This window comes from Lynx canadensis, chromosome C1 (assembly GCF_007474595.2).
Source record: "Lynx canadensis isolate LIC74 chromosome C1, mLynCan4.pri.v2, whole genome shotgun sequence".
Lineage (NCBI taxonomy): Eukaryota > Metazoa > Chordata > Mammalia > Carnivora > Felidae > Lynx > Lynx canadensis.
Genome location: NC_044310.1, coordinates 182941490 through 182961215, shown reverse-complemented (window position 1 = coordinate 182961215; position 19726 = coordinate 182941490). Strand labels below are relative to the sequence as shown.

Sequence of the window (19726 nt, the reverse complement as noted above, 5' to 3'; positions counted from 1 at the left end):
AATTGTGTCATTATGTTTAGGACTGAACTGCTAGAATTAATGTATTCATTCATTCAGCTGCTTGTCTATATTACATTATTAGATTGATAGATATAAATGTAAGAATACATTAATACATTTAGTACGTTTGGAACAAATTATTTGACAAACAAGAAAGAACATGAAGAAATTCATATGTACCAGTGAGGCTTGTGCATTATCATTTTTCAGTCTCTCTGGTTTGCCTGTTTCAATAATTATCCCAAGCATCTTTCAGATGTGCTCTTTGGAGGGGTCTCCAACTGTGACCTTGGAGGCTTAGCCCCTCATGTGGGTTGTTATGGGATTGGAAGTGAGTGAGCATTTGTGTCGTTGGTCTCTTCTTTGCAGGCCTACAACGGGCACCACCAAGCCTTGGAAGTCCTTCTGCAGTCGCTGGTGGACCTGGACATCAGGGATGAGAAAGGCCGCACCGCTCTGGACCTGGCTGCCTTTAAGGGACACACAGAATGCGTGGAAGCACTTATCAATCAGGGCGCATCCATCTTTGTGAAAGACAATGTAACCAAAAGAACCCCACTTCATGCCTCAGGTGGGTCTTGCCAAGAGTCTGGTGACTGTAGTTTTACGGCCCACTTATAAGTCCAAGTAAAAGGATGGCAGCATCTTGCATCCCAACTTTTAATTTTTTTTTTTTCAACGTTTATTTATTTTTGGGACAGAGAGAGACAGAGCATGAACGGGGGAGGGGCAGAGAGAGAGGGAGACACAGAATCGGAAACAGGCTCCAGGCTCTGAGCCATCAGCCCAGAGCCCGACGCGGGGCTCGAACTCACGGACCGCGAGATCGTGACCTGGCTGAAGTCGGCCGCTTAACCGACTGCGCCACCCAGGCGCCCCAGCATCCCAACTTTTAAAGTATCAGTTTTCTTTCTACATCAAATATGCCTCCAGTCTTCCAAAACGCTTTTGGTCTACTACCCACTTGGAGATGATTAGTGTTTTATGGCCAGGTAGGCTCTGGCCTTCTTCTTTTAGAGAACAGTTTTAGGTTCACAGCAAAATTGAGAGGAAGCTACAGAGATTGTCTATGCACTTCCTGTCTCCCCCCACATAGCCTTCCCCATTGTCAGTATCCCTTACCAGAGTCATACACTTATTACAGTTGATAAACCTACATTGACCCGTCATAATCATCCAAAGTCCATAGTTTACATTAGGGTCCACTCGTTATACATTCTATGAATTTGGACAAATGTATGATGGCATGCATCCAGCATTAGAGTATCATATAAAGTATGATATTGTAAATACTGCCCTAAAAACCCTCTGCACTCTTTTTGGCCTTCTTAACTCAGAAGAGAGTTCAGAACCTTGGCCAATGGCTATCACAAAAATTTCTGAACAGGAGGCAAGGTGTAATGTGATCTTCAAATGAGTTACATAGACAAAATCACACAGCATTTTAAAGCATAAAATTAATGATATTTCTGGGCTGTTTCATAAAAGGTGTCATCAGACAGCATCAGTCTGCCAGTCTAAACGATGCTTCTTAGCTTCTGCTCTAATTCTTGATGCATCAGGTAAAATAAATAAAGACTTTACATCAGGTAAAAATAAAGACTCTTAAAAAGTATATGCATATGTATAAAAAAGTAAGTAATTTTCCTTCTATTGGAGATTTTTCTCCAATATACATAAAATAAAACTCTGCCAAGACATTTCTGGCTACATACACAGATAGAAAGGTAATGTGGAAGAATCTCTAGCTCAGCTAAGACATAAATTCCTTTGAAGTCAGGAATTCAAGGATATCAGCCTTTGATCAGAATAGTAGATATTGTCTTTTTTTTAATTCATTTATTTATTTTGAGAGAGAGAGAGTCTACATATGTCCACATGCATGCACACATGAGCAAGCAGTGGGGGGACAGAGAGAGAGAGAAAGGGAGAGAGAGAATCCCAAGCAGGCTTCGCACTGTCAGCACAGAGACTGATGCGGGGCTTGACTTCACAAACCATGAGATCATGACCTGAGCCGAAATCAAGAGTTGGATGCTTAACCAACTGAGCCACCAGGCACCCCGATATTGTCTTATGAAGAGAAATAACTATCGTACTCAGACCATGAAATAATGGGTGGATTGAAAAATAAGAGTAAAGACAGTTTTTCAAAAGACTTTATAATTCTTGTTATTTGGAAAAATGGTAGATCTTGTGACACTGTTTCTATATATATCCTTGAATTTCCAAACCACTGAAGAAAATCAATATGGAGATTGAAAAATCATGGTGTTACCTAATTATCTGGAAATGATTGCGCCTGGAAGAATTTTTAGCCATGACGTCAGTAATGGATGGTATGGTTATAAATTATAAGTACTAATTTCCCATCACATTTAGTCTTTTTGGTATTTTTGGTAATATTGTAAAGTGTCATTGCAAAGTTTGGTATTCTAGGCATTCTTGGTATTATTACAAAGTTCATATTTAGATCTCTTTTTTTTAGTTTAATTTTGTATTTTTAAATTTATATCCAAGTTAGCATATAGTGCAACAATGATTTCAGGAGTAGATTCCTTAATGCCCCTATCCATTTAGCCCATCCTCCCTCCTACAACCCCTCCAGTAACTCTCTGTTTGTTCTCCATATTTAAGAGTCTCTTCTGTTTTGTCCCCCTCCCTGTTTTTATATTATTTTTGCTTCCCTTCCCCTATGCTCATCTGTTTTGTATCTTAAAGTCCTCATATGAGTGAAGTCATATGATATTTGTCTTTCTCTGACTAATTTCACGTAGAAGAATACCCTCTAGTTCCACCCACATAGTTGCAAATGGTAGCTCTCCTTTTTAAAGATTAGTTGTCTATTATTCACGGCAAACATCATGCTTTTAGTTACCATGTACAGTACTTCCTGACAATTACAAAAGGCCTATTTTTATTGTGGAAAATTGTCCTTGTTAACAGGTAAACAGTGAAGGATAATCATTTTCACTCATTTGCCACTGTGATATAGGTTGTGGTCCAATGGAGCCCCCTCGTGGTCGAGACCACTCAATCCTTTTGGATTTCCCTCAGGTCATTCATTAAAAAGATACAGGCCGTCATTTGACTCTATTCTCCACAAAATGTCTGATGTGCAGAAGGTTTTGCTTGTGCTTCCAGAATCTTTTCCAACTCATTTGAGAGGCCAATTGTTTTTTGTTTCAAATCCTGGGAGTACTGTGAGAGGCGGGAGCCAGGATGGATATTAGAGGTTTTGGCACAGATCGTTGCATTGACAGTTGTGGCCTTTGAGCAGTATGAAAAATGGCTGTCACTCACAGCCAGGGAGAGGCTGAGCTAGTCTGGGACAAAGCTGGAGTTGGCAGGCACAACTGAAGGAGATGTTAGCATCTTTTTGCTAGAAGGCAACTGGGGAAAACATAGTGTATGGGAAGCCGGTAAGAATTCTGGTTTGGCAACACTTTTACACTAAAGGGGAATTATAATTACCTGAGGGCTATTAGCTAAGTTCAAAAGTACACCACCCTACCCCCTTCCAAAAACATAAAAGCACCACTGTAGAAATTGGTTTGTTCTCCAGCATACTGGGCGAGTGATGTGAACTTAGATAATTTTATTGTCTTTTTCTGTTTGGCCAAAAATCAGATGTCTTTGGAACTATTATGATTATGAGTATTTAATGAGTAGCAAATTGATATAGAAAGAGGAATCCATCAAAATATACCTGTACCTTCATGAACCCATTGTCTATAGTGTGTAGCAATCATTTCTCTGCTGATCATTTCCTTTTAAGCATACATTAAATTCTTGCCTATTTTGCCAATGGTAATAGGTTTAATGTAATTTTTAAAACAAAAAACAAAACAACAGCAACAGCAGTAGATTGCCTGTACATCCAGTCCCCAAAATTTCCTCCTGAGATACATAAATGGAACATTGCTGAATGAGCTGAATGCAGTGGTCTACAAAATGTGGGCATTATTCCTGTAGTTAATTTGTGTTGTGTCAATGAATGGAAGCTAATTCTAATATGCATTGTCCCTGAAAAATATGTCGTTAAGTTAGCATTCTCTCACGACTGGCATGCAATAAAAAGAACTGTAAAATGCAGCTCTTAGAAGAGCCTTTATCAACCTAACATAGCTGCATCTATTCCCTTCTCTCTCCACAGCCATAATGCGGTAAATGCAATGTGTCTTATAGTGTTCTCATTGTTCAGAGAAGAGAGGATGTCACATTTAGAATTTTAAACATATTTGTTCTCATCATACTCCCTCAGTGGAAACCCATGTCTTTTGTAAGGCTGTGGGTTCCACTCAACAACCTGGAGGAAAGTACCTTAGCCCAGTAGATTATCCTTCCAGGAGGCTTACTTCCCAGCCCCAGGGGGGCACCACCACTCCCCAGAGTAGAATCTTGCCCGGTGCACACAGGGGTGAGATCTTGTTATTTGGCCCCAGCGGGTCAAGGCCCAGTGGACAGCCCACCTTTGGTCGGCTGGGCAAGAAGAAGAAGGGGCAAGGCGGTTGCTACAGTCACAGCTCAGCCAGGGAAGGAACTGAGGGGCCAAGGGGACAGGTAGGTGGCAGCCATGGAAGCCAGTGCAAGAGACCCTGGAAGACTGATAAACCTAGGGCAGAAGTTTGAGGAACTCTGGGACAGAGCTGTCTTCCAGCCACAGAGGGCGCATCCCTGAATCCCCTGGGAGCCTCTAGTCAATCAAGGAGCAGTGACCCCAGGGCTGGGTACCTTTCCGGTTTGAGGCTTTAAGTCACCACAAATCAACTGAATGATTGTTCTTGTCTACCTATAAATGTGAAGTCTAGGAGAAAACAGGCAGGACCTGTTTGCATCTCCTTTCCTCCCTTCCTCTGCTCCCCTTTGCCCTCCTCCCCTCCCATCCTGTTCTACTCTCCTGTTTTCCATCCTCTCCCTTCTTCCTTCTTTTTAAAAAGCGCTAGAGGCAGGCTGGACATGGGATTATATAGAATTGGGTAACTCTCTTCAAGGAACACAAAAGATAGCTAGCTGAAAATTGAGGAGAGGATATCAGTCCCATACAAGGAGGGAAGAAAGGACATCATTTTTAAGGAACACACTCTCAATGCAGGACCAGGAAAATGGTAGGTGAGGACCAACGTGCCCTAATGGAAAGAAAGGGAAGCTGAATCGACTAGTAACAAACATTGGAGCCTGATGTGCCCAGCAGCTAGCACCAGCTGGAAACCTGGGGTATCTGTCAGCAGCAGTTGAAAACCACTGATTTGAAGTGTAAATAAATTTCACTTTGGAAGGATACGTGTAGTGCTGGTCTGTTAAAAACATGTCCCTTATTTTCCTTTTCAGTAATTAATGGTCATACACTGTGTTTGCGGCTATTACTAGAAATTGCAGACAACCCAGAAGCAATTGACGTGAAAGATGCCAAAGGACAGTAAGTCTTTTTAAATCCGGCCTGGGGTTGACATTTCAATCACAATAGGTAACTGGTTAATTCTTTAAACAGTTAGGAGGGAGTTGTAGTTTGAGGTATATATTTGGGTGAAATTAATAGTTGAAAGCCCAAGAATAATGAAGGGCCTTTGTGCTAAAGTATATATCCAAGAAAAGTATGGGGTGGGGGCTGTGTATCTTGATGAAAAAGAGCCAACTTTTGGGGCCATGTGTCCTGGGCTTTCTTTAATTTGTTTCTTCTTTGTATCCATTTTTACCCTCGTCTGAAGCTGCTGCATTCCCATTTTTTTAATTAATAATGAGAACAGGACAGACCTCAAGAGGTTATCGCTATCATTAAAAAAAATCCTTCATAATTTTGTCCTTTCTGAGTTTGTTTTTCCAAAGTATTTTCCGTCTGTTAGCCTATTCCCCCACCTAATCTTCTCTTACAGATAGGAAATGCAAAGCCAAAAACAAAGCGCTAGTGACTCACTCCAGACCAATGAATTAGTGTCAGAGTTCAAACCAGAACCTCACTTCCTGGGCCCCAACACTTTGTTTTTAACTCTAGATTCGTCAGAATTTTCTTTAAGGCAATGAAAGTTTTGATCAAATAAAATCTTGAGCAGATGTCCAACATAGGAAACTGTGAAAGTAGAACTGCAATGCTAGAAGTAAGAGGGTCTCCTCCATAGACACACTCCCTCCTCAGTATTTGGTGAATGCTACATGGTTTTGAAAATGATGGGATTAACATGAACCTTGTGAGAAGCAACCCTGTCCCCCTCTATTGATCATTCCACTGACACCATTCCACATGGCCTTTAGAGACCAGAGGTAGAGCATATAGCTTGTTCCATGGACCTACGGCAAACTGGGGACCCTCAGAAAATATTAAGCAGTTGTTAAGGGGAGAGGGGAGGGGGAGAAAGAGAAGGAAGAGAGAGGTGTTTTCCCTCAGGAAATGATGTGGTTTGGGTTTTTTTTTCCCCCAATCTTCTTTTTAAAAGCCTAATTTATTTCTCTCCCTAGAACCCCACTGATGCTTGCAGTAGCATATGGCCACATTGATGCTGTTTCATTGTTGCTTGAAAAGGAAGCAAATGTAGATGCTGTTGACATCATGGGCTGCACAGCTTTACACAGAGGGGTATGCACATCTTCCTCAGCTTTAGTAAAGCAATTTTGTAGTGAGCTTGTTTCCTCTTTTTTGCCCCCATATGAATTTTTAGTAAAAACATTATTTTCTAAGATAACTAATAAAGGTCAGTGAAAAGGAAATTACAGGGGTGCCTGGCTGGCTCAGTCAGTAAACCATGTGACTCTTGATCTCAGGGTCATGAATTGGAGCCCCACATCGAGTGTAGAGATTACAAAAAAAAAAAAAAAAGAGAGAGAAGAAATTACAAAATCTTTTGCAAAGGTAAAATAATGGCAGGTACTCTTAGATCCTGCTCTTCAGATTTCATGTTAGATTATGATAATAGATACATGAACACCTGCTGTTGATAGAATTGATTCTGTTTTATGATTATATGCAAATCATACAAAATTTGCAAAAAAAAAAAAAAAAAGTAAAGCTTAAGGAAGAAAATCACAATCACCAGCAATTCTACCTCCTGGAGATAACCACTTTTTAGTAAATATATCCCCATTCTTTTTTGCTGTAATGTGCATTTGTTTTGAATTTTAAAAAGAGAGAATACTGATGATGTTATTTGGAACCTGCTTTTTTTTTCTCTCTAAGTAGATCAAGGACTTTTTTTCCATGTCACTAAATATTTTTTCTTTTTCTTTGTTTAAATGTTTTTATTTAGGGAGAGGGACAGAGAGGGAGAGACAGACTCCTAAGCAGGCTTCATGCTGAGAGACACGGGGCTTGAACTCACTTACCATGAGATCATGACTTGAGCTGAAATCAAGAGTCAGACGCTTAACTGACTAAGCCATCCAGGCACCCCTCCATGTCACTAAGTATTTTTCTGCCACATTATTTTAATCCTCCATTTTGCTTAGGAGGTATAATTTATTGTAGTGATTACCTAGTTTTCAGTAGCCATGCTATTTCTAATTGTTCTTTTTTACAAATGTGGGCCCATTCGCCACCTAAAATATGTATCCTGTGACAATTTCCCACCTGAAGTACATATCCTGCTGAAATATGTATCCTTGGATGATTCTTCATACATATCTGCTGAAATTTTTTTTAATGCGCGTCAAACTAAATGAAACAAAAACAAATTATGAAATTGCTATTTGGGGATGGTGCTAAACACTATGATAAATGAAAAGAATAAGAACTCTAAGTGGTTAATATCATAATCGTAGTTCTTATTTTTTGAATACTTCCTGTGGTCCGTGTCACAGGCTGGGAGCCTGTGCATACCTCACAAGGCCTCACAACAACCTCCGAGTCATTATGACTATTCCTGCTTATAGGTGGGTAAAGTGAGGCACAGAAAGGCAGATTGATTTGTCCAAGTGTCATAAGTGGGAGCCAGGATTTAACTTGCACCTTCCTGAATCTGAAGCTGGTATTTTCCACTATATCACGCTACCTTTCAAGTTTATGTTTGGAGAGTCAAGAGATGTTTCTGAGGCGCTGGTGTTCACAGACTTCTCCGTTAGGAATCCTGCTGGGGTTGTGCTGCCTCTTCCCTCCGCAGTAGGGCAGAGTCTGCTTGCCTTAAGGCCCAAGTGTATGTCCACTTACTCTGAGCCTAGCCTCACCTAGCCCTGCTTTGCTTCCTGCATCTCTGCCCTTCTGAGATGTGTTTTGTGTTTTTAATTGCAATGCCTCAGATTATGACAGGCCACGAGGAATGTGTGCAAATGCTGCTGGAACAAGAAGTGTCGATTCTCTGTAAAGATTCCAGAGGGAGGACACCCCTGCACTACGCGGCGGCTCGTGGCCATGCCACATGGCTGAGCGAGCTGCTCCAGATGGCACTTTCCGAGGAGGACTGTTCTTTCAAAGATAACCAAGGCTACACGCCACTGCACTGGGCTTGTTACAATGGTGAGTTGATTGTCGTTGGACTGTTTCCAGTAGACTTTCTGCCTGCCCGGTACCACTGTGGTCTCAGTGGAAGTGAGAACATAGTGTAACATTGTAAACCATGGTTTCCAATCTTTCTATATCTAAGATACCCTTTTCCCCCTTCATGACTACCATGATGCCCTAATGCAGTAAAAATTCACTTTCCTCTTTTTTTTAATTAAAAAATTTTTCTTAATGTTTATTATTTATTTTTGAGAAAGAGAGAGAGCACAAGTGGTGAGGGTTAGAGAGAGAGGGAGACACAGAATCTGAAGCAGGCTCCAGGCTCCAAGCTGTCAGCCCAGAGACCAATGCAGGACTTGAACTCACGAACTGTGAGATTGTGCCCTGAGCCAAAGTCGGGTATTTAACCAACTGAACCACCCAGGCACCTCCACTTTCCTCCTTTTTGTTAACCTCTAACATGTAACTCCTATTCAGAGCTTTGGATGAACTGAAAGAACTAGTTTTAATCAGGGTTTCTGGTTTACATGAGATAACCAGAGATCCTACAAGGAATTAAAATAATAAAGCTAAAAAAGCAAACAAAAAAATATGATGTAATAATCTGTCACAATTGACCACTAGTAGATGCGTGATTTATTTTTTTGGCATTTCTTTTTATGTCTTATATCCCCTAATTATTTAGTAGCACTTGTTATTTGGGAGATTTTTAAAATTTTATTTCACTTATTTGAGTAAAAAAGGAAAATGCATACTAACTATAACATATCAAAAATACTGAAGTGCCTAAAGTAAAATTGTCTCCATTTCCAAATTTACTTTCTGATGTAATTTGGTGTATATATATTTCATAATTTTCCCTTGAGAATAATAAATAAATATGCACCTATTATATACGCACCTATTTTTAAAAACTAGAATCATAGAGCAAATATTATATAACTTTTTTGTCACTATTTACTTAACTTTCCATTGCAGATACTCTGACAAGTCAATATGTATCACTATACATTGATCTTTTTAATAGTTGTATATTTTGTAGCACATAGCTGGATAGATACAGGCATGTGTGAGTGTGTATACCAGAATCTATTATTTATTCATACCATATCCTTGTTGACGAACATTCAAATTGTTTTCAGGTTTTTTCCTATTACAAACAATGCTGCAGTGTGTATGTTCATATTATGGTAACTCGAGTTCTTTCAGATGTCCCCAAAAGTGAAATTGTTGATAAGAGGGCATACATGCCCTAAAATTTTTTAATTTTAGTAAATTATACCATATTACTTGGCAAAAAGAGTATAAAGATTTATTACTCCATCAAACGTGTATATAAAACTTACTATCTTCTTAAGCCTCTGCCAGCCCAAGATAGTATGTCTTTTTTTTAATTTTTGTCAGTTTGAAGGGCAAGAAACAGATATTTTTCAATTTGTGTTTCTCTGATAGTGTATTTATTTATGTATTTGTATTTCCTTTTCCAGACGAGGAAAGTGTCCTCTTCTGGACATTACCTTTTTCATCTGTTGCTCATTTTTCCCTACTGAGTTGTTTATCATTTCTCATAGTGTTTGCAGAAGTACCTTGTGTTAGAAATATGAATTCTCCATTTGTTATGTGTGTTGCATTTGTCTTTGTTCCTTGTTTATGATATCTTTTTGATGCAGAGATTTTGAACTTTAAATGGTTGAATCTATCAATTTTTTTTCTTTTATTGCATCTAAGTTTCCAGTCTTGCTTAAGCAGGTCTTTCACCCCTAAGTGTATGTGGATATTTCCCCATGTGTTTCTTACTCAACTCCTATAATTTTATTTTTCCATTTTTAATTCTTCTATTAAATTTTTCACTCAAAAACTATGATTATTAGGTCCAGAAAGGTTTTTGGGTGCCCTGATATATCAACGTAAGACCTTTCATTATGGTTTCGTTAGAGTCCTCCTTTTTTCAGTGTTCCGACTTTGGTGAGAGCCACATTTTGCTGCTTGTTCGACTTGATTTTGCTCCCTCCCTGCCATTGGTGGATTGTGATTTTTTTCTCTCTACTAATGGATGAGAGCTCCCTACCCCCATCTGAATCAAGCTGTGAGATCTCTCTGGCACTGGAAAACCTACAGGAAGGGGGAAGACATAAGAGTGCTGATTATAGACCGCATAATTTAGACTGGAGTGGGATAGTGTGGGAATGGCAGGTGCCTCTGTTCTTGGGCCCATCCAGGTGCAAGGAGGGAAGGGGGAGACCCTCTCCTGAGCAATCACCTTGCCAGTGCAGCCTTTCAAATCTGAGGTTCAAGCTCTCATTTTCCTAGAATCCCCTCCACTGAGCACTTAGAATATTGAAAGTTGTACAGGGGTCCTCAGTCCTCCCCACACAGATCTGAAATTGGGATTCACATAGTCTTCAAGGAATGGTAGATGTAGATGCTGCATGAAGCTAAGTCCTTTGGGGGGAGTCATACTAATAGAGGGAAGCCCCTCTTCCCAACACTTCAACAGTATCTAGGGTGGTTTGAGTGAGGGTTGGATATAGTTGGAAAGCTAAACAGTATAACTTGAATAAAGTTAGACGATTTTATATTCATCACTTCATGTGCTTCTTCATCCTAAAAACTGTTTCACCTTTTCTCTCTAGAAGTACAAGAAAGGTTTGGCTTGAATTTTAACACTTAAAATTAGACACATCTACATAATTCTGAGGTGGACCATAAAAGAACTCTAATTTAGCACTAAATTTAACCAAGAAGAGGTTCAGGAGAACAATCTATATTCCAAAGCCAAATAACTTTGCCTTCAACAATTGTACCTCGTCTCACAAAACACATATATGTCCTTTATCAGCTGAAAACTCCATCATCCTGTGACCTAGGTAGGACGGGCATTACTAGTCTGATATTTTATATATGGGAAACTGAGGCTCACAAATCCCAAGTGAGTTGCCTAAGTCAGGTAACAAGTAAGCTGACAGAACTAGGGCCTTACTCAACTCAAATTCAGTTGATTTAGAAACTACTTGTCATTTTGCTGAAAATAATTCCTCATATTCATTCCTCTACTTATTAAAAAAAATACTTATTGGGTACATACTATTTGCTGGGAACTGATCTTGGTGCTGTATTAAACACATGTGTAGTATTTTATAGTCAAAGCCCTTTTTCACCTGCATTATCTCAAATACTAAATTCTATCAATCACATCTTCTTTCGTGAATTAGGTTGCATAATTGTAAGTGAACCTATTCGTGAGGGTGAAAGGAGAATTTGCTATGGTAAATATGGTCAAACAGGCATATCTATGTCAAGCATCTGGCAAGAGCTGAGGATGATATAGAATCTTGCAAATGAGGTCTCTTCTTTATCTCTTTCTCTCCACCAGAACATATGGCCTTCACTGTTTCATTATGTCTCAGAACACCTGTGAGCATAGTTCATAACATTTTGGCATTTTGTGAATTTTATTCCATGGAGAATGAACATGCAGCCAATTCAGGAGAATTCAGTCGAATTCAATACTTAATGAAAAAGAAAATAGATTGCGTTGAACAAAATTTCTTTCTGGGAAACTCCCTAAATTCTTTTGATTCCTTGCAGGTAATGAAAACTGTATAGAGGTACTTTTGGAGCAAAAATGTTTTCGAACATTTATCGGTAATCCCTTTACTCCACTGCACTGTGCAATGTAAGTAGAAATGCTGGAAGTTAATGGTGTTCCTTTAATCCTTTTAACTACATGCAAAGAAATTGCCTTTTAGGGAAGAGATGGGCTTTTAGACTAGAGATAAGACCAATATATTCCATTTTGCTGCTAATGGCAAATAGGTCTGATAGCAAAGTGTGGTCCCTAGTGTTAATGATTTTCCAGGAGCTTTTTGTAGAGTGCCCAGGTTTCCAGGGGGCTCACATATCACCAGAGGGAAACTACCTGAAGGGTAATGGGTGACTGCTAACAGGCACGTTACACACCAGGTGAAGAGCTCTTTAGATGTACCAAACTCTAAAAATAAGTTGGGGTTAGAAACAATGTACCTATGGATGATTGGAAAGACATTTTATAGCAGGAAGACTTTTTATATATTGTAATTCTCCATTCTTCATAGGTTGTAAATTCTTTTTTGATGAATGTAATTTTTTCTGCCATGTCATAGTATGAATGTTTAGAGAATACGGTGACGGTAAGTCCAACTTCCACAGTCAGCCTGGAGGAACATGGTCACCTGGGGCCTGTGTTTACCCAGGGGTTCATATTCACCTGGGAAATGATGGTCAGCCTAGAGACCCAAGACTTGGGAGTGCTTTGTCTATGCATTTCTGTGTGCTTCACATGCAGCTGGGTCATTTGATTGAAAGATATTGGAGGCATAAAATGGCTCCATAAAGAAAGGGTAAGGAATAAAGAGTAGGGGTGATTTTTAATTTGAAGGAAGCATTTCTTTGTCACTTTGGTATCCCCCCAAAACCTAACATGATGCCTTGTATAAGTGATATGCAGTAAACACCTTCCTGGATGTAGGGGTTCTGAAGACGTGCTGGGAATACAGAGCGTGTGCCATTAAAATGGTTAAAATGATTAAAGAAGACATTTGAAGTGATACAAACAATCTTTATTTTGCACTTCATGAAGCAGACTGTCTGCACTTTGAAGAGTTCAGAGAACTGCAAAATGGGGCGGAAAATAGGAAGCTTTTACAGAATAAAAAATCGGGAACAAGGAAGAGAAGGAATAAAAATGCCTGATTAGTGGGGCACCTGGGTGGCTCAGTCAGTTGAGCATCCAACTTTGGCTCAGGTTGTGATCTCACAGTTTGTGGGTTTGAGCTCCACATAGGGCTCACTGCTATCAGCACAGTGATCCTCTGTCTCTCGGTCTCTCTGCCCCTCCACCATTCATGCCCCCCCCCCTCAAAAATAAATAAACATTTAAAAAAAAACCTGATTACCTAGGGTTACAAATCTGAGGTATCATAGGAATGGAGCAATCACCCATATACCTTGGTGATTATTAATTGGTTAACTAGATGGTCTTATCTCTGGGAAGATGGAACATTTATAAGAACATGAAATGTAAAGTTTTGTTTTGCTGATGTTGTTTCCCAGGACCAGTGGTGCCTCGTCTACCAAGGAAAGGTTAATGTGAGATCAATTTGACAGTTCTTCCTCCTCCCTTTGATCAACCTCTGGCCAACCAAGAGGTTTGAGCAAAGGTGATGTTGAAAGCTATTCTCAGTTACCATTGTCTCTTTGGGTGTCAGTATATATTTCACAGGAGGAGATGATGTCAGGCTTGCATTCTAGTTGGAGGGAGACTATTTGTTAGTTTATAGTTGCACACACGCATCTAAAAACCTTGAGAGAACAACATACCAGGAGCAATAGACCAGGAAGATAATTATTAATAGTAAAAGTATTCCTTGGGAATGCAAGCTGGTGCAGCCACTCTGGAACACAGTATGGAGGTTCCTCAAAAAATTAAAAATAGAACTACCCTACGACCCAGCAATTGCACTACTAGGCATTTATCCAAGAGATACAGGTGTGCTGTTTTGAAGGGACACATGCACCCCCATGTTTATAGCAGCACTATCAACAATACCCAAAGTATGGAAAGAGCCCAAATGGCCATTGATGGATGAATGGATAAAGAAGATGTGGTATATATATACAACGGAGTATTGCTCGGCAATCTAAAAGAATGAAATCTGGCCATTTGCAACTACGTGGATGAAACTGGAGGGTATTATGCTAAGTGAAATTAGTCAGTCAGAGAAAGACAAATATCATATGACTTCACTCATATGAGGACTTTAAGAGACAAATGAACATAAGGGAAGGGAAACAAAAATAATATAAAAACAGGGAGGGGGACAAAGCATAAGAGACTCATAAATATGAAGAACAAACTGAGGGTTACTGGAGGGTTGTGGGGGGGGATGGGCTAAATGGGTAAGGGGCACTAAGGAATCTACTCCTGAAATCATTGTTGCACTATATGCTAACTAATTTGGATGTAAATTTTAAAAAATAAAAAATTAAATTAAAAATAAAAATAAGGAAAAAGTATTCCTAAGATTTGCAGGACATTCCTGAAACAGGGTCCCCATGAACCAAACCAACTAGAATCAAACCAAGAAATGGTCCCAAAGAGGGGATACTTCTTTAAGCCAGTTGGCCTGTTAATGTATCTTGTATAACCGTGTTTCCACTTCCCTAGAAGTGTTTTCCAGCAAGCTTGTTCTAGAGAAACCTAGACATTAGAAATCAGGAGAAAGTTTTTGATGGACAGAACCACAGAGTCACCAGTATTATAGCAAATCCAACAGTAAGTTGAGAGTTTGATTACCCTCCTTTGCAGTGGCCTGACATATGTGAGTGACGGCATTCTCTTTCTAGGCCAGCTCAAGGTGAGAGGTGGACAAACGAATCATAAAGACCTTCATGGTATAATAATTAGGGAAAAAATGGCCAGAGAGGGAAAGAGGAATGGAGAGAAATGTTCTTGATCCAACATCTTAGGAGGAAACGGTGTACTTCAGTGTCAGCTACTAATCTTCACAGTCAATTTGATTTTGAAGTCTCTGGCATTGGCCCAGGACCAGATGTCAGATGAGCCTTCTACAGTCATGAGATTTGTACACCTTGTAATTTGGCAGCAGTGTCAGTGATCAAGGTACTTCGTAGGGTCCTTTCCAGGAATTTCATTTTGCAAAAGCATCAGAGTAAAAGAATAACTGCCTGCAAATGACAAAGGATTTAAATAGGTCTATTGTGGAAGATCCGATAACAAGTAATTGCAAGGAATTGACAAGGAAATTTGTTAATTTTTGTTACACATAACATTTAACATGATAAGTGGAATTATGGACAGATAAAATTATACCAGAATGCATCAGAATTTTAGGAATTTTATACAATTTCTGGAACACTTATGATAACGTATGTATGCTCACCATATAACCTGAAAACATCATTTCTTATCTGACAATGCTTCCTATATAATTTAACATACCAAATAAGCCTGATTAGTTTAATATTTATCCTTTCATAAGGAAAGAGAAAGAATCTTTTGAGATGTTTCAGGTACCTTTGAAAAATACCCAACTTCGTTCAAGGTCAAAAAGACTTCATTTAGAATTTTATTTGTGGGTGGGGTGCCTGGATGGCTCAGTTGGTTAACCATCCAACTTTGGCTCAGGTCATGATCTCAGGTCATATGTATTTTTAAAAAGAAATGAAACAAGGAAACCAATTTACAAATCAGTAACAAAATTCTTCCAAAATTGGAGATGAAACATCATACTTACTCTTCCACTCACACACTCTCTCTCTCTCTCTCAAAAATAAATAAACATTTGAAAAAAATTTTTTAACAAAACAAATACATAGATCTAAATTTTGTTTTTGACAAATGGAATTAGTTAAGGTTATCTGCTCAGATGGCTTAAACCTCTTTACTAATATTTGAGAAGAAAACTTAAGATTTAAAAAAAATTTTTTTTAAGTTATTTATTTATCTTGAGAGAGAAAGAGCACAAATGGGGTAGGGGCAGAGAGAGAGGAACAGAGAATCCCAAGTAGGCTCTGTGCTCTCAGTGCAGAGCCCAATGCACGTACGGCTCAAACTCACCAACCGTGAGATCATGAACTGAGCTGAAATCAAGAGTCTGAGACTTAACTGACTCAGCCACCTAGGCACCCCTAAACATTTTTTTTAATTCCAGTATAGTTAATATACAGCGTTATATTAGTTTCAGGTGTACAATATAGAGATTTAGAGATTCCGTACATCACCCAGTGCTCATCAACACTTAGGATTTTTTATTTCCTAGTTTCCAAATAGCCTTTCTTTTTTTCTTCTTTTTTCTGACAAGAATTATTTCCCTGAAATGTGCATTTCAAACAGTTGACTTACAAACAAGTTCCTAGAGAAGACCTTTATAACATTTACATCTCAAAGGCACAGGGAAAGAATGCAGTAATTCTTTCTTCCAAGAAGGACTTCTGTTTCCTAAATCTAGGATTTTACAATACCTACAAGCCTTTTGAGATGAATAGAGGATATTTGGGGATTGATCAAAAGGATAGGTGAGCTTTTTCTGTTCTTTAAAAACCGAATTTGTAAGGCAAGGAAGGTTGGTTTTAATTCCCCCCAAAAAGGGGGCTGACCCACTCATCCAACTACATTATCTTTAATTTGCTTTTTTATATCAAGGAGAAAATCTTCCTTCAACTAAGATAGAAATCAAAGGCTTCCTTTGTTCTAGATTTAGAGCTGTTTGTCTTTGGAATGCCCCTGGTCCCCCACTCCCAACACCAGGTACATAGTTTCATTTAACTTAGTGGGAAGGCCTAAAAAAAAAGTTGCTATCAGGCTCTGAATACCAACTTCCTATTTGGCCAACTTCTGACCATGAAGCAACTTTAAAAGAAGGAAGGAAGGAAGGAAGGAAGGAAGGAAGGAAGGAAGGAAGGAAGGAAGGAAGGAAGGAAGGAAGGAAGGAAGGAAGGAAGGAAGGAAGGGAAAAAAAGAAAGAAAGAGAAAGAGGGAAAGAAAGAAAGAAAGAAAGAAAGAAAGAAAGAAAGAAAGAAAGAGAAAGAAAGAAAAAGGCATTTCCAATATCTTGTCAGCCTGGGCAAACAGTAAATATCCCTGGCAATACTGAACAACCCATGGAATGCAAGAGGTGCCCCCAAAGATGGTGCAAAAGATACTACTCTCCCAAGATCCACAGCTACCTCCTAAAGATTGCCAAAAGAAAGAAGGATTTAGGACAAGCAAGAAGGCAATAGCAGTCCCTGGAAGAGAAAAAGATCAATAATCAATGGCTACCTCAAAACCAAATTCGTAAGAGTGAATTTGGAAAGGAAGGGAAAACACAAAATTATACCTTCCCCTCTTGACCAGGCACCACAGAGACCAGAAAAGCTGAATCTGGTAAGAATTCTCATTCTTTGCCCACTCTTGCCAGTTTTCCCAGGATCCCATCTGCAGGCTCCAGAGTAAGTGGAGTTCAAAGTAGAGAATATTGCTCTGGTATGTGTCTACTGGAATTTTGCAAGATTTTTCCATTAATTTTAATTTTATTTCGACTTGGCTGTTAAAAGGAATAACTTATAGCAGTTTACCGGAGAATTCCTTGGCATCTTATCAACACTGGAGGGGGGCCATATAATAGGGGCCCTCCTTTGAGGGTATATATGGGGACATTTGAGTTGGTATCAGAGGATTTGCACAAAACCTTCTAGGACAATCTTTCCTCCAGTGTCCTGGTGGATTGCAAATGAGACACCAATTTCTGAGCCAGTGTTTTGATGATGGTGCACTGAGGTGTTGTTTTAAGTTTCTGGCCTTGGAGCAGTTGTAGCTATAGGGCCAGTAACTCTGAAAAGACTTGTTTACACTCTTGTAGCCTCTTTACAGTGGAAAGGCAATTCAGAAGTGAATTAGTAGACTGTAAGTACTCAGGTAAGGGAGGATAGAGGGCAGTAGTAGGAGTCATATCAGTCTTACAGTCTTTATTTTAGGTACCTCTTGTGTCTTTAATTTTTCATTAACCTTTTGCAATGAATCTTTCAATGAAGCTACCTTGGAATCTTGAAACCTTTTGGAAGCTTCTGCAGACCAATTAAAATAGGCATCCCATTCTCTTTGTTGATTTGGGAACCCTTGCTTTCAACTCTTCTTCTCAAAGGAACAATCTTACCTAATTGGAACATTCCCCATGATGGCCATTGTAATTCTAGGTTGTCTTAGTAGGAGTTTGCCATTTTTGTAGGTATCCGTTGCATCTGGGATCACAGTTCTTAGACATAAAATAAGCAACTGTGCTGGAAGGCAGAGTGCTCAATTCTTTGAAACTTGAGGATCTCATTTCTTTAGCTAAGCCTAGAGTCTCTTGGAACCAAATTAATACCTGAGAGAGATGTACCATTGAGTTTGGGATTTGTGTGGTGTTTTACAGTGTACCTTGTTGCATGAAATTTTCTTGAAGTTGTTGGGTGACCTAGTATGAATCTAATCTATTCCATGACCAACTTATCACAGAAGTATGTGGTGAGCACTGTAACAGCTTTAAAGTGCCCAACCTATGCCCATCAATTTTGTGGCTTTGATTTCTGAGATTCTCATTAACAAAAGATCTATTACTCGTCACAAGCATTCTTTATAATGGTGGATGCCCTAAGGGCTTCTAATAGTCCAACTTGTGCCTACTTAGATTTTGATGTGCCGTTGGTCAAAACAGTCTGCATTTTTGCAGACTTTTAATTTATTTCCCCAAGTCTCCCAGTGGTTTATGCTGTAGACTTACATCATGGTCCCTGTTAGTCCCACAGCTGCTGTCACCTAACTGTCCCTGAGCCTTTTCTGAATCATAGAACCTCTCTGGGAACTTTAATGAACACTTTTCCCTTAAAAAGTTTTGGATAAAGTGCGTTTGGCCTGGACCGTTTCAGACAAGGGAGCAGACCTCACATCCAAAAGTGACTCACCCCCGGCCCTTGGTAACCAGAGGAGAGTGAACTCAGGGTTAGGCAGGTGCCTTGCTTGTCTTTTCCTCTTGCAGGCTGTTAGTAGTCAGCTTAGAATCCCACCCTCGTCACCTGTTAAACTGATTAAAGAAGACAATTTAGGTGATATACATCTTATTTAACACTTCCTGAAGCAAGCAGTTCTCCAAACTCTTGAGAATGGAGACTGCCTGCTTCATGAAGCATTAAATGAAGTTTGTTCGTGTGATCTAAATTGTCTTCTGCAGTCATGTGAACAGATCATAAACCACAGATATTTGAATCATATTTTTTTAATGTGTCAGACTGTTAAAATATATAGTGCATAGGAAGATGGAGTAGGAGGAAACATGTAATTTTTTAAAGAGTGATACCTTAAAATGTAAAACTTATTTTCATTTTAGAATAAACGATCATGAGAATTGTGCGTCATTGCTACTTGGGGCCATAGATTCCAGCATTGTCAATTGCAGAGATGACAAAGGCAGGTAAGTGATACTGAGATGGCATGCCTCTTGTCTGGATCAATCTTAGTCTCTGCTTTGTGGTTGTAAAGTAGCCAAACATTTATTTTTTTGTTTAGTTTAAAAAGTAATATAGGGGCACCTTGGTGGCTCAGTCAGTTGAGCATATGATTCTTGACTTTGGCTTAGGTCATGATCCCAGGGTCTTGGGATTGAGCCCCACATCAGACTCTGTGCTGAGTGTGGAACCTGCTTGGGATTCTCTCTCTCTGTCTCTCTCTCTTCCTCTACCCCTCTGCCCCACTCATACTCTTTCTCTCTCTCGCTCTCTCTCTCA

General features: G+C 39.4%; 1 protein-coding gene across 4 annotated transcripts in view; it reads left to right on the top strand.

Annotated features, from left to right (window-relative positions):
* Positions 1-19726, top strand: part of ANKRD44 (ankyrin repeat domain 44) — a 325303-nt gene that overhangs the window by 293757 nt on the left and 11820 nt on the right. For all 4 annotated transcript variants that reach the window (XM_030326794.1, XM_030326793.1, XM_030326795.1 and 1 more), the window contains exons 18-23: positions 370-571; positions 5332-5419; positions 6454-6571; positions 8224-8440; positions 12014-12101; positions 19330-19413. In XM_030326794.1, coding sequence (XP_030182654.1) covers positions 370-571; positions 5332-5419; positions 6454-6571; positions 8224-8440; positions 12014-12101; positions 19330-19413 — 797 coding nt within the window. The remainder of the gene's footprint in view (positions 1-369; positions 572-5331; positions 5420-6453; positions 6572-8223; positions 8441-12013; positions 12102-19329; positions 19414-19726) is intronic.